The sequence below is a fragment of the Myotis lucifugus genome, unplaced genomic scaffold, assembly GCF_000147115.1.
Source record: "Myotis lucifugus unplaced genomic scaffold, Myoluc2.0 scaffold_221, whole genome shotgun sequence".
NCBI lineage: Eukaryota > Metazoa > Chordata > Mammalia > Chiroptera > Vespertilionidae > Myotis > Myotis lucifugus.
In genome coordinates this window covers 114,932-139,513 of record NW_005871269.1, presented here as the reverse complement: position 1 = coordinate 139,513, position 24,582 = coordinate 114,932, and the positions used below count along the sequence as shown (strand labels likewise).

General features: G+C 41.6%; 1 protein-coding gene across 1 annotated transcript in view; it reads left to right on the top strand.

Annotated features, from left to right (window-relative positions):
* Nucleotides 1-24,582, top strand: part of SLC24A2 (solute carrier family 24 member 2) — a 217,701-nt gene that overhangs the window by 124,184 nt on the left and 68,935 nt on the right. The window contains 2 exon segments of the mRNA XM_014463772.2: nucleotides 4,573-4,611; nucleotides 7,450-7,558. Coding sequence (XP_014319258.1) covers nucleotides 4,573-4,611; nucleotides 7,450-7,558 — 148 coding nt within the window.

The following is a 24,582-nucleotide window of genomic DNA, read 5'->3' as shown; positions in this document are numbered from 1 at the left end:
ATTGATATCACTATGTGATTTTTATCTTTCAATTTATTTATGTGATGTATCACGTATATTGACTTGTGGATATTGTACCATACTTGCATCCCTGGGATAAATCCTACTTGATCATGGTGTATGATCTTTCTGATGTACCACTGGATCCGATTTGCTAGAATTTTGTTGAGGATTTTGGCATCTATGTTCATGAGGGATATTGGCCTGTAATTCTCTTTCATTGTGTTGTCTTTATCTGGTTTTGGTATTAGGGTGATGCTGGCTTCATAGAATGAGCTTGGAAGTGTTCCTTCCTCTTGAATTTTTTGGAATAGTCTGAGGAGAATAGGTTTTAGTTCTTCCTTGAATGTTTGGTAAAACTCCCCTGTGAAGCCATCTGGCCCCAGGCGTTTGTTTGCTGGAAGCTTTTTGATGACTGCTTCAATTTCTTCCATAGTTATCAGCCTATTGAGATTTTTAGAATCTTCTTGATTGAGTTTTGGAAGGTTGTATTTTTCTAGAAATATGTCCATTTCCTCCAGGTTGTCTAGTTTGTTAGAATAGAGTTGTTCATAGTATTTTTTAACAATCCTTTGGATTTCTGTGAGGTCTGTTTTATTTTGCCTCTTTCATTTCTGATTTTGGGGTTTTTTTTGGTCCTCTCTCTTTGCTTCTTGGTGAGCCTGGCTAGAGGTTCATCAATCTTGTTTATCCTTTCAAAGAACCAGCTCTTGGTTTCCTTGATCTTTTGTATTTTTTTTTTTTGGTCTCTATGTTATTCATTTCTGCTCTGATCTTTATATCTCCTTCCTTCTGCTTACTCTGGGCTTTTCTTGTTGCTCTCCTTCTAATTCTTTGAGTTGTAGAGTTAGATGATTTACTACCATTTTTTCTTGTTTTTTGAGGTAGGCCTGTATAGCTATAAACTTCCCTCTCAAGACTGCTTTCATTGTGCCCCATAGATTTTGGATTGTTGTGTTTTTATTGTCATTAGTTTCCAGGATGTTTTTAATTTCTTCTTTGATCTCTTTGGTAACCCAATCCTTGTATAATAGCATGCTATTCAGCTTCCAAGAGTTTGAATTTTTTGGATTGTTTTTATTGTAGTTTATTTCTAATATTATGCCATTGTGGTCTGAGAAGATGGTTGATATGATTTCAATCTTATTGAATTTGGGGAGACTTTGCTTGTGACCCAATATGTGGTCTATTTTTGAAAATGTCCTGTGTGCACTTGAGAAGAACATATATTCTGTGGCTTTGGGGTGAAATGTTCTGAAGATGTTAATTAAGTCCATCTGATCTAGTGAGTCATTTGGGATTGCTGTTTCTTTGCTGATTTTTTGTCTAGAGGATTTATCCAGTGATGTCAGTGGTGTATTAAAGTCCCCTACTATTATTGTATTGTTGTCGATCTCTCCCTTGATATCTTCCAGGAGTTTTTTTATGTATTTGGGTGCTCCTGCATTGGGTGCATATATGTTTATCAGGGTTATATCCTCTTATTGTATCAATCCCTTTAGTATTATGAAGTGGCCTTCCTTATCTCTTGTTATGGCCTTCACTTTGAGGTCTATTTTGTCAGATATAAGTATTGCTACCCCAACTTTTTTTTCATTTCCATTTGCCTAAAAGATGTTTTTCCATCCCTTTACTTTCAGTCTGTGTGAGTCCCTTGTTCTGAGGAGGGTCTCTTGTAGACAGCTTATATATGGGTCATGTTTTTTAAGCTATGGATTAATCTTAACAGATCTTTCCTATAGTTGGCACAACCTTTTTACTGACCACCATGAATTGGGCTTCCAAATGTATGATGTGTTGGTGTGTTTAAAATTAAGGGGGTTACAAAGCAAAATGCATAATAAGAATACCAAGATCAAGCCTTAAAGTCACATTGTTGTTTTTTTAAGAGACTGTCTTCTGTAACAACTGAGGGGTTAGATTAAACTTGCCAGATGTTCAATGGCCCTGAAAATAAATTCATAGCACCAAGGCCAACCCAAACCCAGGTAATTAGCTAAATAATCTAGTGGTTAGAAACTGTACAGGCTACAGACAGTTGAATTGTTTCTTTGTCACCTTCACTGTTTATATTCCAATGTAATTAAAACCCCATTAAAATTGAATTCCTAACATAATCAGCAGCCCATTGGCAGGACTGTGGGGCTGCTTCAACATGTAATTAGTGAGGCTAAGTCAGGTGAGGGTCAGAAATTATCAGTAGATGTGGGTAAGCCCCTGAAAATGAGCTAGCATATGTCACATTTCTCATCTCTTATAACGGGGTACAGGAAAGGCAAGTGGGGGGCGGGGGGTGTTTTAATGGCCTCAGCTGCCATTTGTGTACCTAAATTTATGTTGTAACCTGATGTGTATTCATGTCTGCAAATTACACTTGAAAGAAAAATAACAATGTCAACTGCTGCTGACATTAAACAGTGGGAGATTTTGTACAGGATTTCAGACTTTTCTCTGCACTCAGATTTTTCTTTGTAGCATCTATGTACAAGGCATTTCTTTTCATTTATTGTATCTCATGACCCTCCTTGCTTGTGAGAGAAAAAGGAAGTCAATGGGATAGATATTTTTTTGTCCTTTCAAACCAAAAGGCAGGCTTGGGTTTTTTTTTTCTTTCTAGTATTTTCTTTAAATATGTTTTTTAAATGAAACTCTTAGCTGGTGATAGTTTGCTCCTATAAAGCCCACCACCCTTTTCATTCTGTTTCTTCATGTTCTGTGGCATCACTTCCAGCTCATAATTATTTGTCTCCCATTTAGCCACAAGGTGTAAATTTGCTAACTGAAAAGGCGTGCTCTAACAGTTCACCTCAACGTGCGTCCAAAGGCTGAGCTGGCTGCACTGGATAATTTCCCTGGGGGATTGTTCTGTGTAATGTGGGGCCATTTGTTGAGCTGTCTGATGTGGAAGAAGAGAAAATGAAAGGGCCTGCCAGACAGAAACAGGATCATGCAGTGCCTTTGAGAGCAAAGAGGGAAATCAAAGGGCAATTTCAGGTCCACTCCAGTTCCCCAAGCATGTGCCTGGGAACTAGAGAATTGGGATTTTTTTATATTAGTGCTTTTAGAAAAGTCACTAAGAGAAAGCCCCAAACCAGGAGGCAATGGCCAATTTAGTAATGTTCATGGGCTGTGCTCAGAAATTACCACCAAGTCAGAATACTTCTGTAGGTGCCTGGGAGTTACTAATTCTTCAAGGGTCTACAAAAATGTTTGGAACTAGAAGAAAAAAATATACATTGATATTGACTCTAAACTCCAAAAAAGTATCTACAAGATAATTAAACGTTTAATTGAATGTCTACAAAATGTTCATTATCAACTTAAGTGTTAAACGTAGTCTTCTTAAAAATGACATGAGAAAACAAATTGTGAATTGATCTTTCTTACTTTTCAAGGCTTTGAGCAATGCCGATCATAAATTCAAAGAATTGCACGTAGCCAGTAATTTGAAATGCAAAAGTATAAAAATCCCTTTCATTTTTTTTGCACAAAAATGTATATTTTAGATGGAATGTGGGGGCCATTTAATGTTCTTTGTATGACGTGTGTGGTAGGACTAAAAAAGAGAGCCTAGGGCCGCGGCAGGTTTTAGAACAGCTCTGCACCTGTCTGCTGGCCTCCAGGTGTGTGATTATTCTTGCAGATCCAGATCAGCAAAGACTGGAGTGTGGAGGACCGGGCAGGCAAGACAGGGGAAAAGGCTGGAGGTTTTTCTTGCTGTGTGCATTCACAGTTGAGGTGGAGCGACCACAGTAGTGGTCTGAGCATGGAGTTGAAGCATGTTGGTAGCACTCCATTGTCACCTTATCTGAGTTGTGTTCTCTCCCAACAAATGCATAGATCCTCACATTCTACTGTGTTTTAGTCACCTTTCCTCAACCTGACAGATATTTCCACTTTTAGCATGAACAACTTGAAGGAGTGGGGGTAGGAGAGAAGATGGATTATCTGAATTCCATGTGTGATGAGCCTAGTCTAATTCAGTGACCTTACTTGTTCAGGCTCTATTTATTCTTGTTGACCACACGTGGGGCAGTGAATGTTGGCTCCCTCCAAGAGACATGGAAAATGCCACTTCCTTGTAATCTTATTCCCGGCAGTAACACTTTGGAATAATCCTGGCAGAGTTTTTTTCTTTACATATCCTAAAGTATCATTATTTGTTTTCAAAATGAGATAGAAGTAAGATTTGCTTTTTTTTTTTTACTTAATATAGCTTAGATATTTTTTTTCATGTCAATACATGTATGCTCACTCCATTTGTTTTAATGACCACATGGTATTCCACTTTGCGGCTGGGCCCTAATTGATTTAACTGCCTTCTATTGCTGGGCAGTTAGGTTGCCCACTCAACTTTGATCTTTCAGGACATGCACCATATGCCTAAACAAACCATTATCTTGGCTAGAAATATACATGCTTTGCCCCTTGTTTTGGCATAATCCTTCCCAAGGAGCAGAAAAAAACCTCACAAATATTTCCCTATACTGATGATCGTTATTAAATGTGAAACCTGTATGTGCTTCATCGTTTGTTTATTTGTCTCTGTTTTTGTCTTTTTCTCTTACACAGTCATCTACAGTCAGGGACAAGGATGAACCGACTCTGCCGGTAGGAAGCAGTGGCCCTGTCTGTATGTGCCTGTGGAAGGGGGGGGGTTATGAACAAGGGGCTCATGTGCTCAACAAATCACCCTCTCCCTTGAAATACTATGCTGTGTGTGATTGTGTGCGCGCGCTCTGGCCTGCACTTAGTGTCAACTGAATTCTGACATTCATTGACAAATTATCTCTGGGGCTGTTTCAGAAAGTCTCAGTTCTCTCTTTCATTTGGCATGAACTTTTATAGGAGCTGAAAGAGTGAGCTAGTCCCACATTACATTCCAAGGGATGTTGAGCTGATATTTGGGGACATTGTGGGGAGGCATCTAATGCTTGATGTCTGTTTTCTTTATGTATCTGCATGCACCTAATTTTTGGCTGGAAATTTCTTTGGGTTCCATAAAAAGAAAAACTGCATGAGATCTATATATCCAGTATGTGCATAATGCCCAAAAGAATGCTTTCAGTTCTTTTATAGCTATAATCCTTTGCTAATAAAGATCTTCGCAGCAGAGTTCTGCCAGTTTCTCAGAATAAGAACCATAGTCATAGTGGTCATGACTGATTATTAACAACAAGCACATGTTTCAGTTCCTGTCCAATTAGCACATCACATCTTATGTGTGAAGCATGACAAGGAAATGACCTTCAGAGTTTTTGTCTTCAGCCATTAAACAGTGATTACATTTCAAATCTATTCAAATCTCTTCACCTTGCCTCTAAAATATTTTGAACCTTAACCATCTAAATCAAATAACACAATGCATTAAAAAATGTTACAGATTTTTAAGGCAGAAGGGCATAGGAATGAAGATTCATACGGCCCCATCCTTCCTCCTCTAATGCTTAAAACCAAGATTTATGACACTCACTGAGAGCCCATAGGATATGCCAGATCCAGTATTGGGCTACCGGTGTAGATCCAGACTCTTCCCTTGAGGAGCCCATGATCTGGCTCATCACTGAGACCCCAGTAATCCCCTCTGATTCTTCTCCAAACCCTGTATTTCTGGGAACATAATTTCTAGTAGAATATCAATTATAATAAAATCAGACTAAGAAATTCAGACATTTCCGTGTACTTCATACTGACATTTTACCCATACTTCAAGCTTACTATAGGTTTAATGTTTGTCTCCAACATACAGATTATGATTGTTAATAAGTATTCTTCAGAGTAAGGCTCCATGGGCAATAGTTCAGAAACTGTCCAAGTTTACCAAGTTAACCTGATTTTTTTAAGCTTAGTGGTCTAATGTGTATCTTAAAACTCAAAAGGTGCTTTGGTCTGGGGTGTAGCACTTTCCAAAGTATTTGACTATGGAGTCTCTTATGGGACTTTTCTTGGGACGCACCCTTTGGATCCGGAGTTCAATGGAACATTTTGGAAAACCCTGCGTTGTAGAGGATTGGAAGGCAGTGGGAAACCGTAATTTATTTTAACCAGACCCCAGAAAAATCTCATGTCAAGAATTTGGATCAAAAGTTCAATAAGAAATTCCTTTCCGCACATTGTGCTGCCCTCTCTTAAATCTCTGTCTGTGAAGCTTGGCCTCTGGAACGTCGTCCCCTGTGTTAACCAACACAAAATCAATCCAAGAAGGAGAGCACAGTTCCTAATCAGGATAAAAGTTGGTTGCAATCCACTGTTTGGATATTTTTTTTAGATTGTTTGTTTTTGAAGATTTTAACAAAGAGTTTGTTGGTAATCTCACCTCTAGAGGTTCATTGTTCCTCTCTTAATCTGCCAGTTTCATTTATTTGCCCAAAGGTTCACTCTAGCAGGAGTTTATACAAAAGAAATCCTCCCTTTGAAGTTAGGAAGTTTCTCTGTAGATTTATAAGTGGTTCTCTCTCTTTAAATCTCACTTAACACAGACCATAGGGCTTCATGAACTAGAGCTGTGGTCCAGGGCAGAGAAGAGGAACCCTGGGAGATGTGGGAGATGTTCTTTTGGGGAGAAGGGGGAAATATTAACACCTCTATCATTTATTTTCTATGTTATTCTTCATAATATCCACTTTTTCAAGTGTTTTATAATATATATGCTCATTTTTTAATATAGATATGGATATAGATAGATACAGATACAGATGGATACATATACATACACATACATACTCAAACATTTTCCTGATAGGGTGCACAATCCAAACATTGTAGAGACCACCCACTGGTTCAGGTAACAAATTCTGAGAGAAGCAAACTTGAGATTCATTCCTCTACCCTCCGTTTCTCGTCTGTGTGAATTGGACACCTCATTTCACTTCTCTATGACAGTTTCCTCATCTGTCTAAAGGAAATAATAACCCGACTGGTGTGGCTCAGTGGTTGAACGTCAACCTATGAACCAGGAGGTCACCATTCGATTCCTGGTCAAGACACTTGCCTGTCGTGCAGGCTCGATCTCCAGTAGGGGGCGTGCAGAAAGCAGCTGATCAATTATTCTCTTTCATCATTGATGTTTCTCTCTCTCTCTCTCTCTCTCTCTCTCTCTCTCTCTCTCTAGCTCTAGCTCTAGTTCTCTTTCTCTCTGAAATCAATTTAAAAATATTTTAAAGGGAATAAAAACAGCGCCTAGTTCATTTTATGAATGAAGCATATAGCACATTGACTAGCATTTACTAAGCTCTAAAATGGTAGCAAATAAATTTATTTAATAGGAAAGGCTGTGAGAAAGCCATTCCTTTGGGGGATTTGAAATGTACCTTGGGAATCTTTGGTCAACAGTGTGTGATCATGTGACAGAAACAAGTGACCACCAGACAAGGGGAGGATCTTACCTGTAATGCACTTGCCTTTGGTTTCTGAGAACTAACAGCCTCTTTGTCTGGTTTCTCTGTTCAGGCCAAGCCACGTCTCCAGCGAGGTGGAAGCTCTGCCTCCCTCCACAACAGTCTCATGAGGAATAGCATCTTCCAGCTCATGATACACACCCTCGACCCACTCGCTGAAGGTAAACACCAGGCTTTAGTTTGGAAGGTTGTTTGGGGGGAAAGAGGACGTACTTCTCTTCATAAAACATGTGGACGCTTCCGTCACACAAGCCTGCCAATGTCCTCATGCTTAGCATCTTCCAGAGAAAGCCCTGGTCCTCTGGTGTGCTTTATCTGCAACAGCTCCGTTCATAATCGGAGATGTGCGTACCAGGAGTAGAATTGGACATCCATGTGCCTTTTGATTCTGTCTTTTGATTCCTCCAGCATAAATACACTTTGTTATGAGACAGAGAAGACAAAGAGGTTTTTCTCCCTTCCCGCTAGAGTGACAGTTCCCTTTCTCATCCTCCCTAAGTTCCATAATGAAGTTGTATGCTAAGATAAATTGTGCAGCTTTTAAAAAGAAGAGTGAGAAGAGAACTCGTGACTTAGGAAGGACAAGAGTAGTTTGGGGAACCGTGTTCACTGCTGCACATTGATATTGTACTGATTCCTTGGCAAGTGGAGCGTGGGGGTCCTCTCTAAAGTGCTTAGGATTAGTCACTGGGGCCCCAAAAGGCCTGATTCACCTCATCAGGAAATCATATGAACCATCCCAAAGACTCCAGTATTGAGTTCTTTCAGTTTTGCTCATTCACAATGAAGGCAGATACATCAAGTTTCTTAAATTGCCTAACTGTCCTAAAAAATTAATTTTTCAGGTAGGTGGATATCTGATGTGTCAAATAAATATCAGAGTTAGGCCACGAGCGAGGGGGTCACATATAACCAAGTCCGTTCTCTCTTCGCCCATGGACCTTATAATTGGGCCTGATATTGCACAGGGACTACTAACCTGGGGAAACGGTCTCTGCCACTGAATAAACATGTGGGATGAGATTGTCAAATAATGTCACACAAGTCAGAGCTCAGACCCAATATGAAGCTTTGCTCAGTAATGTCCAGGGTACAGGGAATCGGAGATTCAGGTGAAGTAAAGAAAAGTCTGGGACCTCAGGAGCGGCTCCCCAGGTCCTAGCTCCCCTCACTGCCACACACCACTCCCCCAGAATAATAGGGGAGGATCAAGGGGCCACCACTCCCTGTGGAGTTTTTCAATGATGAAAAATTTTCCATTTTGTACCCCAGAGAGTTGTAGAGCTGACGTGATGTTTTCCAAGGAACCCTGCTTCAGAGACCCTGAGTTCTAGATACTAGCCAGACACATCCTAAATATTACTACTCTATTTACCCTGAGGCCCACTTGACAAGGAAGCTAGACCCGGTCACTAGCCTTCTTCTCCTTCTCCCGGGCACACCCCAGAGAAGGGAGTGAAGGGATCACAGGTCAACGTCCTCCCAGCCACTAAGCCCTTGTGTGGCTTTGGGCAGGTTAGAGTCCTACTAGCATGTACCTGGTTTCTTCATCTGTAGTAATAGTGACCTCTGTTCAGCACTTCATAGTTGACAAAGCATTTTCACACCTACATTATGCTTTATAATAACAGTTCATAGCTAACATTATTATACTAATTTTATAAAATATCATACCATTAAAACATCTCAAATTTATCTACTGTTCTCTCTGCCAGCACTTTATTCCAAGCCATCTCCATTGCTTTCCTGGATTCTTACAGTAGCTTCCTAGCTGGTCTTCCTCTTTCTCCGTTGCCTTCTTCTTTGTATATTTTCCACATGGCGGCCCAAGTAATCTTAAAAAGGGTTCCATTCTGGTCAAGGGCACATACCTCAGTTGCAGGCCTGGTCGTGGCATGGCGTGTGTGGTAGGCAACCAATTGATGTGTCTTTCTCTCTCTGTCTCTCCCTCTCCCTTCCACTCTCTCTAAAAAAATCAATGGGAAAATATCCTCGGGTGAGGATTAACAACAACAACAACAAAGAAGTGAAGGCAATATGTCAATCCTACTTATAACCTGTAGAGGCTTCCCATGGCTCTTAGGAAAATTGTGAAATACTTACCATGGTCCACATGATCTGCCTCTTTCTCCAATCTCAATTTGACTCACCTGGCTTTAGCCACAGAGACCTTTCTGTCCGGAAACAGGTACTTCTTTCCAGCCACAGGGCCTTTGCACCCAGAATGCTTTTCTTCCCCCCACCTCCTCTGTTTGCCTGCTTTACCCCTGCCCATCCTACAGCACTCTGCCTAAATGACACTTCCTGATCACCTAGTATAAATGGACCCCCAACCCTCATCTCTCCATCTACCCTTTAATTTCTCTTTATTGCTCACATTATGATTGTGTGATTATTGGTTTACTGCCTGTCACCCCCAGGATACAGTAAGTTTCTCAAGAGCAGGAACTCTATTCTATTCACTACTTGTCCCCAAGATTTAGCAGAGCGCCTGGCATAGAATAGCTGCTGAGGCTCAGAAGGATTAAGCAACTTGGAAAATTCATGCTTTTAACCTATAGTCACACAATCAATTTCAAAGCCCTCTAAACCCCCACAGGTTTAAGATTGTATCTTGGTTATTTTGAGCCACTATCTTCTTCACCCATCTTTGTAGAGGGCCACATGAGAAAAGTAAAGAACTATTTTATCTGCTTCAACTCCCTTATGAGCAGGCAACTGAGTATATTTATTTTTGCCAAGCCAGTATTATGTAGTTATTAAGAGGACAGACTCCAGAGCTAGAGTCTCTGGGTCCAGATCCCAGCTCTGCATTTACTAGCTGTGTGACCTTGAACAAGTTACTTAACTTCTCTGTACTTCAGTTTCCTCATCTGTAAAATCAGTATAATAGAGTCATGTCTAATTACAAGATTATTATAAGTATTAAAGAGTGAATATACATAAAGCATTGAACACAGTGCCTAGCAGGCCATAAGTACCACATACAGGTTTAGAATTATTCTGTTTCATTATTTTGAAAAGTAATACAGCATATGATTTTTTTAAAAATTCAAAATATTCAAAAGGCTATGGTAAAAAAAAATAATAATAAGTCTTTCTCATCCATTAACCTCCCAGTTTTCTTCAGCCCTTCAATTCTCCCCTTGAAGAAATCACAGCTACCAATTTCTTGGGATTCCTTCCAGAGATGTCCTATGTGTGTGTGTGCGTGTGTGTGTGTGTGTGTGTGAGACCTTGCCCACAGGTCTCAACAATCTAAATTTCTCTTTTGTTGTTGTTGTTGTTGTTTGGGGGCGTTCAGTTTCTGGTAGAGCCTTTTTTGTTTTGTTTTCTGAGGGAGGTTGTTTTGTTCCTGTGAGAAAGGAGAAAGTAAATCCGGGTTGTCTCGGAGCTGGGCCATCAGTGATTTCTGAAACACCTGGCCGTTGTGGGTTGCGCTGCAGTTAAATGTTTCTCCTGCTGTATCCATATGTGCCTCTGGATGCAGGCGCCCACTTTCAAGGTGAAACCACTCCCTGAAGGACGTGGAGTGCTCTGATGGTGCGAATCCGAGAGGATGCTGAGCGCCATAATCAGTTCTGGACTTGAGTGATTAGAAAATATGGAAAGCACTTCAGTGCTTTAAAATTGCTCCACAGCACGCAGCCAAGGAAACAGATTGCTCTGGTATTTATCCCCCAAGTTCACAATCATTTTCCATTTCAAGAACCGCCAAAAAATTAACCCACAGCTCTCAGAAATTGTCATCTCTCTTTTAGTTTGCATCTGATCATTTGAATTCACATGTCCTTGTGCCAAACTGTCACTCTCCTTTAACAATGTAGAGGCTGCTGGTTGCATCACCACGTTGACGGCATAAGCACTGCAGTGCTCCCCTGTGGCGTAAGGGACCGTTCACTGGTGTTCTTGGCGTCCACCCAGCTGAGTAGTGCGTTGGCACCATGGGCCGTACGGTCACTGTTCTTCAGAGGGAAGTTTCCAACTTCATTTGAAAACATCGTCTAGGACAAATGGGCTAGAGCAGGGGTGAGGAACATCCGGCCCGAGAGCTGTATAAGGCCCAAGAAGTCATTTGGTCTGGCCCTGCCAACACAACCGCAGGCAGGACTCGAAATTCAATAAATCTAGGAGCTTTTTTCATAGCAACATAAATTTATATTAAGTGAATTATATTAAGCGAATGATGTTATAAATATTCCAATGGCAGAAAAAAGGTTCCCTACCCCTGGACTAGAGAAAGACACTTCCCTTGGTCTCATCTGTGCCCCTCAGGGCGTTTTGTCTTCTCAACCCCAGTGTTGAGCCCTTGCCAAAAGCTTTCATTGGTGGTTGGTTTGGCCTCTGAGCCTGAGTCACAAGACCTAGCAGTGTTTGTGTTTCGGTTCGCTATTGATATGTAACAAAGCACCAACACTTGGTGGCTTAAAACTACCACCATACTGTTCATTGCTCATGATTTCATGGTCAGAAATTTGCGCAGAGATCAGTGGGGTGATTCTTCTGTTCCATGTGGTATCAACCAAGGTCCTTTGGTGTGATTCAGCTAGTAGATGGGCAGGTTAGAAGGTCCCAAAGGGCTTCACTGGTGTGTCTGGCACCTTCGTAGGCACAGCTAGAAGGCAGGGCTCAGCTGCACCCTTCTGATTCTCCAGGTTGTCTTGGGTCTTTCCACATGGTTGGACTTTTGACATGGCAGCTAAGTGTTCCAAGAGCAAACCCTCCAATCTCAGGGGGAGCTGCAAGGCTTACAATGACCTAGCCTGGGAAGTCCCAGAATGGCTCTTCAATGCATTCATCAGTCATGAAGGCCAGCCCAGACTGAAGGAGAGGAGACTCCACCTCTCCATGGGAAGATACCATAGAATTTGAAAGCATCTTTACTATAACCCAGTCTGTCTCAGGGACACACACCGCTGGTTGGTTCATCTGCTCACTATTCATTGGTGTGCTCTGGGCAGACCACATTGTGTGGGAGGGACAAAGCCACGGTCACCCTGCCTCGGGTGAAGGTTTAGTCTAAACAAGGCTGAGCAATGGCTTTCTAGGGCTACATGATTCTGAACAGGACATTGTTCGTGAAAAGAGGAATCTGCTGAAGATTCATGTAAATTGCTGGAATAAAGATTTTGTTCTTTTTCTAAGAAAGCCCTGGAGAACTAGAATCATCAGTCTTTGAGATCACAGCATGACTATCTGAACTGATCTTTCTAATAAATTTACTGCCCCATATTGATTTTAACATATTCTCTAAACAAGCCATTATATTTTCCCAGGTATACATCTTTATTAACCTAAAACAAGGACACTGGATGTAGCACTTTGGTCGTGAGAAGTAGCTTCTACTATCAATTTGTCTCATTACAGTAGCACCAAGTAACATTTGCAGAAGCTTATTGCCCAGGCACTATGCTGAGTGCTCTGTGTAAACCTTCTCATTTAATCCTTACACTAGCCCTACCTACTCCATTTTTCAGAGAAGGACATTGATGTATAAAGAGGCTGTGTCTTGCCTCACTAAGTGACACAAGAAGTAAATGGCAGAGCCAAGAATGTGAACCTGTATCTTTCTGATCCAAGGTCTGGGTTTATAGTTCTCATGCTACTCTGGTGCCTTGTGTGTCCTCACGTCCAACTCAGTGTTTCTTGTTCTCCTGGTGTAGACACCAGCATAAATAGCAGGAGCCTGGACCTATCCCTGGAACAGTTATTCATTCAGTCTGTAACATGTGAATTTTCCATACCTAAGCCTTTGCAGCAAAGCATATGGTAGCCTTAGCTCTCCCCTCACTTTCCCCGCACCCAGAACTGCAGCCCCCGCTCATGCATCCCCCATGCACCTTGCTCTCATCACTTGGCTTTTGCTCAAGCACATGCAATTACTGTTGACCTGCCTGTCCTGGATGTCATGGGTACTAACCTACACAGGAAAAGGAATCCCATAGGCAACTCTGCAACTCTGGCAGAGCCCACTGACTGGGTGATGACAGTGGAGACATTGGTATGAGAACAGGATGGATAGAATAGCATTAGAGTTTGACCATGTAGCCTATGTGGTCCAAGTGTCAGACTGCCTTGCTCAGCTCTTGCTGTGTGACCTAGAGCAAGTTTCTCAACCTCACCGGGCCTCAGTTTTTCCACTTGTAAAATGGGATAATGATAGCACCACCAGCATAAGTTCATGATTACTATTACTCAGCCTTTTAGAGCCTTAGTTTCTTCATCTGTAAAAGGGAATAATGATAGTTCTACTATCAGAAGCTTGTGGTGAGTATTCAATACAATAATACCCAAAAAGTATATAATTACTTCTCAGTGACTAGTGGCAATGATTTTTCAGTTAAAATTGCATTCAGTTCATGCAATAAAATTCAATTGTAGTGGTTCAACTTAATACTTTTTTAAGACTTTGTTTTTAGAGCACTTTTAGGTTTACAACAGTGAGAGGAAGGTATAGAGATTTCCCATATACTGTCTGCCCCCACACATGCATATCCTCCCATGCACATCACACACCAGAACAGTACATTTTTAAACAAGGATGAACCTACATTGACACATCATAATCACCCAACGTCCATAGTTTATTTTAGGGTTCATTCTTGGTGTTGCACATTCCATGAGTTTGGGAAAATGTATAATTATCCTATATCCATCATTGTAATGTCATACAGAGCATTTTCTCTGCCCTAAAGATTCTCTGTGCTCTGCCTATTCATCTCTCCCCCACAACCTCCCAAACCACTAATCATTTTACTATCTCCATAGTTTGGCCTTTTCTAGAATGTCATATATTTGGAATCATACAGTAGATAGTTTTTTAGAATATTACTTTACCCATTTCAACAGGAAGCCCAATTTAACAGTTGCCATTAGGGATCAGTGTCCTGTTTCTTCATTCTTTCATCCAGAGAGTGTTTTTCTCATTCTCATTCTCATTCTCATCCTCATAGAAGGGTGGCTGCTCCCGCTACCATATCTGTAGTCTAGAAGGAGAAGACAGTGCAGCGGTCTTTTTTATCAGGAAAAGCTTAGTGTTCCCAGAGGCAGACTTCTGCCTCCATCACATGGGCCAAGTAACCATCCTGACTTCCAAAGGAGCCAGCACTGGGCGCTCTGTCTCCCCAGACATGGAACTCCCTGGTAGACCCAGTGCAGGTGAAATGTGTCCACCTTCTTCTCCCATCCCTAGGGACCTTCCTCCTGTCTCTTCAGATTCCTGATGTACAGAGAAGAGGTGTGATGTGCCCCTTCTTCCTCTCTTTTAAAGGACTCTCTATTGACCCACAGATCCAACTTTTACACAGTGCCCCTGAGTCCTCCCCAGAAAAGACATGCCCTAAACCTGTCATCTGAGAATCCTGGTTCCCCTAAAACACAAGTGAATTATGGCCCATCTCTGCTCAAAACCATCTCACCAACAGGAGAAGCCCTAGTATTTGCAGTGGCCCTAAGGCCTCCTGTGACCTGCCTCTCCACGTTCCTCTTGTGCCTCTCCCCTCTTCCCTTCTTCTCTGCTTTACTCTGCCCTCCCCCACTCCTTTCCTCCTCCCTCAGCCCTACTCTCCTCTCAGGTATCATTCCCTTTGCTTCACTTCTCTGGCCGCCCTTTCTCACAAACCACAAACACACTCCTGCCCCAGGCTCTCTGCATATTTCCTTCTTCCCCCAGACAACCAAATGGCTTCTACCCTCCCTTCCTTCAACTCAGCCTTCAAATGCCACCTGATCAAAGAGACCTTACTCAGTCAACCTTTTGAAAAGTATCAACCCCAAAATGGTGATAATAAAACAGGTTTCTGGGTTTCCCTTGCCCTGCTCCGTATTTCTCCGTAACACTTATCATCATGAATGGATTTAGTTGTTGTTCACTGCCTGTCTTCACCCTTATATCTCCAGCATGGCACGACATGGGGCAGGCTCTAACCTATCTCCAGGGCCCAGCACATATGGGCCCCAATAAGTATTTGTGGAATGGGTTAATTGAGTGCTTGCTTTTATAATTTGTTCTGCTGGAGAACCGTATGTCTCTAGCCATGTAGATTGTCTTAACCCATGTCCTGTCAACGGCTCTTTGGTTGTGACCAACAAAGTCCCATTTCATACGATGGTTGTCTGTGTAGAGGTAAATAACAATCGTGTCTGCTGTGGCCACCGTAGTATCCCCAGCTTCTGGGAAGGCACTGACATTCAGTCGATGCCCAGTCAATATTTGCTAGATGATTAGATGAATCTCCCTCTAGTTCTGAAATTGCTGCTGCAGTGGGAAATGTTTGCTCTGTGCCTCTCATCTTCTTGAGTTCTCCTGTTCACTTCTTCCTCTTTCTTTTCCAACTTTTTGTTCTTCTTTTCTTTTCTTTCCTTTTCTTCCCTTTGATATACTGTTGGATCTTTTTATTGTATCCCATGGACCTAATTTTATATGTTCAAAAAATTATAAGATTCTAAGAAGTTTGTTGTTTTAACCATTTCTTTATTTTACAAATTCAAACACCTGTAAAATAGCACCTCCCACATAATTTGGCATTAAGCTGTGTTTAAGAAGGAAACTGCAGAAGAAGCTCTTCATTCGGTTTCTATGGATTCTTGCATTCTCTCTACAATTCTAATAATTTCTCCTTCCTTTCAGATTTTCAAATTTTGATTTACATTTTTTCCCACTATAACAACAATTTTATTAGTAATAGCAAAATTTAACAAATAAGTGAACTTGATACCTTAAGAAACACAAGAGTAGGAACAATAGTTGCTTAGTGGGCCTGCAGTTGAACTGAAGGATCATTTAACTGAGACGGTTTGGAACAGCAGGTCCCCATGCCTGTTCTGCAATTTCTTTGAGGCTGTTTTTCCATGACACAACCATCAGAATCCTGTAATGAGATGTCTGAAGATGACATCATACTCACTGCCTTATTTGCTATTATAAAGACGGGGACATTTCCCCACGGTAAATTCACTTCATGTTATCAGCTGGTCTCTGCTGTTTTCACTTTATATCCAGCACATTCCTGCTACATCCAGATTGGTCAGGGTGTCCTGGGAGCATGGCTCTGGCCTTTCTGAAGGACAGTGTTGCTCGCTCATTTCCCTCTTCAGCGGCTGCGTGGCGTCCTGATACCATCTCTGCCAGTCCTTTATCAGTCTGGCTCAGGCAGTGGGATATGAACGAGCAACTTCAGTGACCTGAATTTCAGGACGTTTTGATGGGAAAAGCCTCACAAATGAGTAGCAAATATCTATTTTTTACCATCCTTCCTGTACCCCAGACTGGGTTTTCAAAAAAATATTTTTATTAACTGCAGAACCCCACTGATAAAGGAACTCCCACAGGGAAGAGTAAATCGTTTTTTGAAACTGTTAGAACTATTAAGAGTTCACTCACCAATAAATTTAATTTTTTAAGAAGAGTTGACTCACGTCAGATCCTTTATCGGCGTGCCGGATTCACTCGCCTTTCTCCAGACCAGCAATAACATAAAAGAAATAAATACCCGACTCGCAAATGTGACAAAACCATAAAGTACCAAGGATTTACCCAAAGGAAATGTTTAAGAACATTATGGCAAAACAATAAATAATCATTTGTTATAAAGTCCTGATAGTCATCTCATAATTCTCTCTCAGCAGTGGCTGTGGGAATGACTGTGTTTTACCTCAGAGGAAACTGGGGTTCAGAGAGTGACATTACTTGCTCAGTCACCAGCCCCTCAGTTTGCCTTCAGAGCCTGAATGTTATCAGTCGCCCACACAGGACTCTCATCATAGCCACACTCGCTCATCCTCTGTGCACAGAGCCATTCGTGTCTCCTTTTTTTTCTTCTTCCCAGTTCTTTAGCATATACATGGAGTGTAAACCTGATGCTGACACCAGGATCAAACTTTGACTTGCTTGCTGGCGTTTCTTTTCTTCTTACCAAACAGCAGAACTTGTTATTTCCCCAGCTTCTTTTTTTTCATGTAATGTAGTTTTATTGCCTAGTATGCTATATTAGAAATGATCAGAAACCCTGCTTGTTATTTGCCTGGAAGGAAGTCATCACTATGAAAAAGATCTCTGCTATTTTCCTGGCAAAACTTTCCACCAGGAGCTAGCAGCAGCATGGGCCTCCTTCTGCGCTGTCTCCCGATGGCTTCATTGTCCATGTAAATATCCAGCCCTTGCCAGTCTATGTGGAGGTATTTTTGTGAGATTATCTGCATTTCTTTTCCACTTCACAGGCTTTTTATTTCTTTCAGATGCTTCTATTTTTAAAAACAGCTTCAATAGGAGCTTTCCTAAATTGCCATTTGATCCCAGAAGAAAGTCATTTTCATGCCTGTTTTATTCAAAATCTGGAGAAGTTGTCCCTGACAGACAGTGTTGTACCTTTTCTTTCTACCCCAAATCATAGATCAGTTTAAATTAGCAAGAAAGGTGTTGCATGCAGCCTCAACTGGTAAGCGAATAGGCAACGGGAGTGAAAACCTTCTCTTGGAGAAGAGTAAAATCCAATCTACTGGCCGTGTTTTTAATAAGATGACAGTAGCTTCAATGCCTGGGTAGAGGAAAGAAGGCTCTTAATGCCTCTCATAGAGCAAACCCAGGGACAAGTTAAAGAGCTCCTCTCTTTGGGGAATAGTAAAGCATTATGCTCAGATTTGAACGTCAGAGACGGTTGAAATTGAATCTGTCTTGTGTGTTGTGCACATTGTAAATAAATTTCACTTGGGGCATGAAGAGAATGGGAATGGTTTTACTAAAATAAATGTTTCTGAGTATGGGAATGGGTTCTCTCTCTCTCTTTCTCCCTCCCTCCCTTCCTCCTTCCCTCTCTCCAGTTTGTTTTCAAGTAAAGGACACAAAGACATGTGACCCAAAAATTGATTTTGATGGCATTTGAGTATAAACATAGACAAAGATGGAAAAGGACAAAGGAGCATCCATAAATTTGCAGCTCCATCTTGAACGTATCACATGCTCAAAGATGCAGTTAGACCTGCTTCAGAGGGAGGACTCAGAGTTCCCAGAGATAGAAAGCAGCTGTCACAGGTACCAAAGGATGGAGGCAATCATTGAAGCTGAAAAAGCACTTTCATTTTCCCAGTGCCCAGCTGATACATAAGTTATCAGTGGAGTGTGTGGGCCAGTCCTGGCACCTCATTAGCTCTATGTCGGTGTTTGCCAAATAAATCAAATTTTTTGGTTTTGCAACCATTACATTCTTAGGCAGTTTACAGTGGTTCAGTAGTAAATCAGTGAATTATCTTTTCTATATTTTCCCTTTAAAAGAGGCCTATTCACAACGTGCCAAGTTTTTTAAATCCTGCTAAACCTGTCTTTTTAGCAATCTGGATTTCAGATGAGCAAAAGTTATCCTGAAGCTGTATAATTATAGTTTCTGTATTTAAAAAGTTCTCCCCTCCTTTGTGCAATGGAAGGAAATCAAGGTGACATGGTACTCAACTCATTTCCTTCCCCAAAGTCTCAACTTCATCTGGATCCATAGTTGGGCAGACCAAAAAAAAATTTATTCCCAACATATTGATAAAAATCTAGAAGAGCAGTTACTGTACTCATTTTTTCCATCCTGCCAAAACATTTGTACACTTGAGGGTTATGAGGCCCTGCATCCTCCTGCATCGTCAGGTCTCTGGTTCACTGGCAGACACTTGCTACTTAATCTGAGGTGCACTCTGGACTTTCTGTGAAACATACCTTAATCTTCTGCCCTATCTTTGCATCCTGGATTTTAAAGTCACTTGTATAGTCCCACTTTATATAATACTAGTGCCCGGTGCACAGATTCGTGCACATTGAAAGGAAATTAATTAGAAGGTGGCCGGCGGGGCAGGACTGGGCAAGACGGGCCAGACACACCCTGGAGCCAACCTCCCATGGACCCTCCCTGGCTGGCCGCTCCTGGGGTGGCACGTGGCTCAAAGGGCGTCTGCAGAGTGAGCAGGGTCCCTCTGGCAGGTGGGGTCTTTCAGCCTGGCCTGCAGGGATTGTGCTGAAACAAGCTCTCTGACATCCCCCGAGGAGGTCCCAGATTGCAAGAGGGCGGTTCTTGGGTGACACACCCCAGAATCGGGTTCCTTCCTCTCTGGTTCCAGGGTGCGTCACCTGAGAACTGCCGCTGCCAAGTCACCAGAACTCAGCAGCTCCTGCATTGAGCGTCTGCCCCCTGATGGTTAGTGCATGTTGTACCTACCAGCCAGTCTATGGTCGGACGGTCGCTTAGCCAGATATATAGATATAGATATAGATATAGATATAGATATAGATATAGATATAGATATAGATATAGATATAGATATAGATATAGATATAGATATAGATATAGATATAGATATAGATATAGATATAGATATAGATATATTATTTAAGTGGGAATACTGGTAAGTGGATTTACACTTAAAACCAATGAAATTTAGAGGATTTCATGAACATTCATTCTACTTTCAATTTGCTCCTTTAAGTTCTTTGTGAGTTTGGGTGATTGTTTCCATTGTGGTAGGGATCTATGTATTCAGTAAAGTGACATCCTGGACAACACTCAAGTGTAGAGTAATACATAGTGTGAGGATAGCTTTTCATTTGAATCACTTCCACATCAGTGGCATTCATTTCCTTTCTGACTTCCAGTCTTTTTTTCCCTCGGTTTCATTCAGTTCTCAAATTCTCTTGCTTTCTCATACTTCTCTCTTCACCCCTTGCCCTTTCTCCCCAGTTGGAAGGTTGGGGTTGGTTTTTTTGTTTGTTTTCTTTTTTCTCTCTTTTTTCACTTTACTGCTTTTTCCTCCTCCCCTGGGACACTTTTCCTGTATGCCTTTCTGATATTGTTAAGTGCCCGGTGCAGCAGACGGTGAGACTCGGCTGTGCTCGCCCCACAGCTGGGTATAATTTTGTACTGGTTCTCTGTCTGGCAGAAGCCACTAAATCCCGCCAGGCTGCAGGGTGGGATTCGGGAGAACATCCAAGTTCTCTGGCCAGCTCGCACGCGGCATCCATTCTGTGCACCAGTGTTCCTGTCTCTGGTTCTGGGACCGGACCGCCCTGCCATGCTATCACTCTTGGTGGAGCTGGGTGATGTCAGTTCTCCTCTTCACAGAAGCACTGAAGGTGATCCCAGGAGTTGAGGCTGCATTCACCTTCCCTTCACAGGCTCCCTCCCCACAGGGATACGAAGGCAGAGTATTCGAGACTGCAGAGTGAGAACCCTAAACTGGGAGGAAGCATAGGGCTCAGAGCGGAAGGCAACTAGGCTGAGGAGATTAACACAGCACTATTAAATACAGATTTAGTTTAGTCCAGCAGCACTTAATCACCTGCCCGTGCCAGGAACTCTGCTGGGTGCCCGCATTAACAAAATGAGTTCTTGATCCCTTGCCCGAAAGGGCAGAAAGCAAACAGGTAGAGGTACTTGATGAGCACACAACCCACAACCGGAGGAAGTGACTTACACCAGGGACAGGGCCATTCAGGAATGCTGCGCGCAGGAGGGAACCTCAAAACTGGCTTCCAGGTGATTAAATAAATTAGGAGACCTAATAAAATTCCCTACACAAAAAGGTAGCATATGTGGGATTTTGAGCTGTATTCTCAGTTTGCATTTTGAAAGGCTTACCCTGGTAACAATGTGAAAGGTTGGTGACAAGTGCTGGGAGACAGTAGGCGGGAAGAAAGATGAGGAAACGAGTTCAAATGAGACTATTGCAGAAGCCTCGGCAGGGCCTCTGAGTAGGAGGGGAAGTGGGAATGCCACGGAAAAGACAGAGTTGAGGCTGTTTGGGGGCAGAATTGATAGGGCTTTGTGACAGGTTGGGTTGTGGGTGTGGCTTATAGAAACATGAGTATTACTTTAGGCCCAGCCCTGTGTATCTTAGTCACGTGTACTATAACCAAGCTCACATTTCTATGAAAGAAGATGGTGGCCCTACCTGTATGCACCACCTCCTTTTTTTTTAAGGGGCAGGGGAAGAGAATAAAATATTTTGCCATTTTTAAGACTTAGCAATAAATATGCTTGTGTTCCCCATCCCAGATTTGATAACTTACTCAGAAAGTATCTTGTGCTTGATTTTGTAAACATGATCTTTCCATTTACAAAAATGCAAAAATTTACCCAAGATGTTAGATGTCATTTAGTGAAAATGTTAGCTTTCTAAACCCTTACACACAAAAAAAAACTATTAGTAATATGTTTTAGAAACTTGCTATTAGAAGAACTCGAACATATTTTTCTGAAATAAGAAATAAATTCCAAGTGTCACATGGATGGTATCTAATAGTTTATGTTCTTTGCTGTTCAAATCATATTCTTTCACCATGTTTGACAATATCATTTTCTCACTAGAAACTCCAGCTAAAAAAGAAGATACCAGAAAAACTATTGAATATTCATTTGAACTCTGAGTTCATGGCCATGGAGACAATAATAATGACAACTGGAGTAACTACCATTGATTGAATACTTCTATGTGCCAGACACTGTGATGAGCATTTCATATAGAGTAGCTCATTCAGTTTTCACATCAATCCCATGATTCTATTATATTATAACCTGATTATATTATAACTTGTTCTATGGTACCATTTTACAGACAGGGACACTGAAAGTTAGAGTAGTTAGATAATTTTCCCAAGGACACAAGGGAAGTAAAATGGAGTCAGGTTCAAATCCAGATTTGTTGGACCCCAGCACTCACTCTCTTAACCACTAGACATCACTTTTCCAAACAGGATCCCCTTTGAGCTTTCCTTTTGAAAATAAAAACCTAAGGATCTTCTTATTATCTTTTTCCCTGACTTGTATGTTCTTTAAATAATGCCAACAGTCTCCGTGGGCCTGAAATCAGATAATACAATAGACTATGACATTCATAGATTTTCTTTGGCATAACATAATGAGTCATTATTTTGTCATTCTTCTTTAACCTGTTTCTCCCACAATAAACATATGAAAAGAATGCTAGAACAAGGTTCTAATCCTGGTGGTCACTTGTTGTGACTTATCTTAGCCTGGATACTCATTACTCATTGGGCTTTGGCCCAGTCATAGAATGATGTCTGACATATTGAGTACTTCCAATGTTCCAGGCATTGTATAAAGCCCCTTACAACAACACAGTAAGGGAATACTAGAATTAGCCCCATTTTACAGATGAGGAAACTAAGGCTGAGTATCTTACTACAAAGTCACACAGCTAGTAAGTAAAATCTGTATTATAACTCACATCTCTTGGCCCCCAAACTTATGCCGTGCTGTAAGATCTCCTTATTTGGCATCATGGTGATAAGGTCTCCTGATCCCAGGTTCACTCCAATTTTGTGAAGATGAGAAGAATACTATCTATTGGCACGCTATGATTTATTTGAAGGAAAACCAATAGATGCTTTAAAGACATTAATAATACCTACCATATATTCAATGCATATTATGTGCCAATTATGTAAGTACCTATAATTCTCACCACAACCCTACAAGGCCACTATTATTATTCCCATGTTACATGTGTGTGGGCACTGTGTGTCAAGAGGTTGAGTAACTTGCCCATGATCTCATGACTAGTGACTGACAGTCCCAGTTGTCAAGTGAAGGTCTGTAGGCTCCAAACTATAGATGATAGTGCTGTCATGCTATTCTGTCATTTGCTTTCTTCCATCCCCTTGCGGAGGGTGGTGGGGGGAGAACATTTTGACAAAGCATCAGTGTTAAAATTATCTTAAGGTTGTTAGTGAGGTTTTTAATCACATAATTAAAAGGATACTCATAAAAGCCCAGGAAATCTTTTTTTTTTTTTAGCCACAGTTTGGAGTTGATTCTCTTGCTTAGTTGCTCATTATTTTCTTTAAAAAGTCCTTTACAGAAACCTGCTTGCTTTATCCTGGACTCTCCCCCACCCCTACCCCAACCCACCTCAAAAGGAAGGCAGCAGAACAGCACACCCAGGTTCCATTTTTCTTGCTTGATCATCCAGAGCATGTAAATTACAGTGAAATATGGCCTGAGTCAGCTCCTCACAGGACAGAAATCAGTAACCATTGATATTGCTAAGCAACACCACAGAGGAGCAAGGCTGCAAATTAGGTGACAAGTTTCTAAGAGTCAGAGTATCTGGGGACTCACTTGGGCATTTCATTATGAGCCATCAGGATGATCCACAGTAATGACCAGACATTATTGTTCACTGTTCGAGGATGATAATTCCCCTATAATTATATGGTACCTCCCTCTGTGATCCTAACCTACTTTACAGAACCTTCCACTGTATTTTCCATAATCCAGATATTTCCCTACAAGATAATTGGGAACAGTTACACCTACTGGGCAACTTCCATTACTCCCCAAAATAAGATTTAGGACAAGCAAACAAGCATCACCCTAATGACTTGTCTGACGGCACAACTAGCTGGGCAAGGACATGCATTAAGGAGGATATTAGTCATGGGATCGTAGCAGCTCCATTGGCCTGACATGGGCTCCACCTTCATGGTCCCAGGGGAGCTCAAGGTGATGAGGCTAAGCCCTTCCAAAGCCAGAAGTGAGCATATGGTACCTACACCAGATAAGCTTTGAAGGTGACAAGAAGGTGAGCCAGAGTCCTTGACCTTCTTGGAGAAAGGTTACCTAGCAAGGACCCCTCCCAGTTCCAACAGCTAGCTGGTCTCACTTGTTCATTCATTCATTCATTCAGTTAATATTTACAAGAAAATTGGACTAAACAACCTGGTTTTAAACCAAAGGTTACAAATTGATAAGCCAAATATGACCCAAAGTGTGTGTTCTTTTTAATTTGGAATTAGTTGCCAACATTTAAAAAAATAAGGATTTTTCACATAAAAATCCAAATACCTGGCTTCCCTTGAATAATTACAGAAGATCTATCAATACTGTGCCTGCATTTGCTCATGAAGCTAGAGCCATGTGACTGTGCCTCCTTTTTAGGCAGTACTGTCCAATTTTCCAGAATCACCACCCTTCTCTAATGTTGTCCCAGCCCACTTTGCTCTTCTGCATACCTATTGCCTGTGGGCCATTGTTGCTTTGTCAGAATGCCTACTGTGTTCTAGGCACTGGGCCAGATGCTAATGATCACACTGACTCCTGATTTGACCACTGATGTTGCATCAATACTTCCTTGGGGCTGGGGCCTTGAATGATATGAGCAGATGGAAATAAACAAGGAAATGCATGTGGAGAGT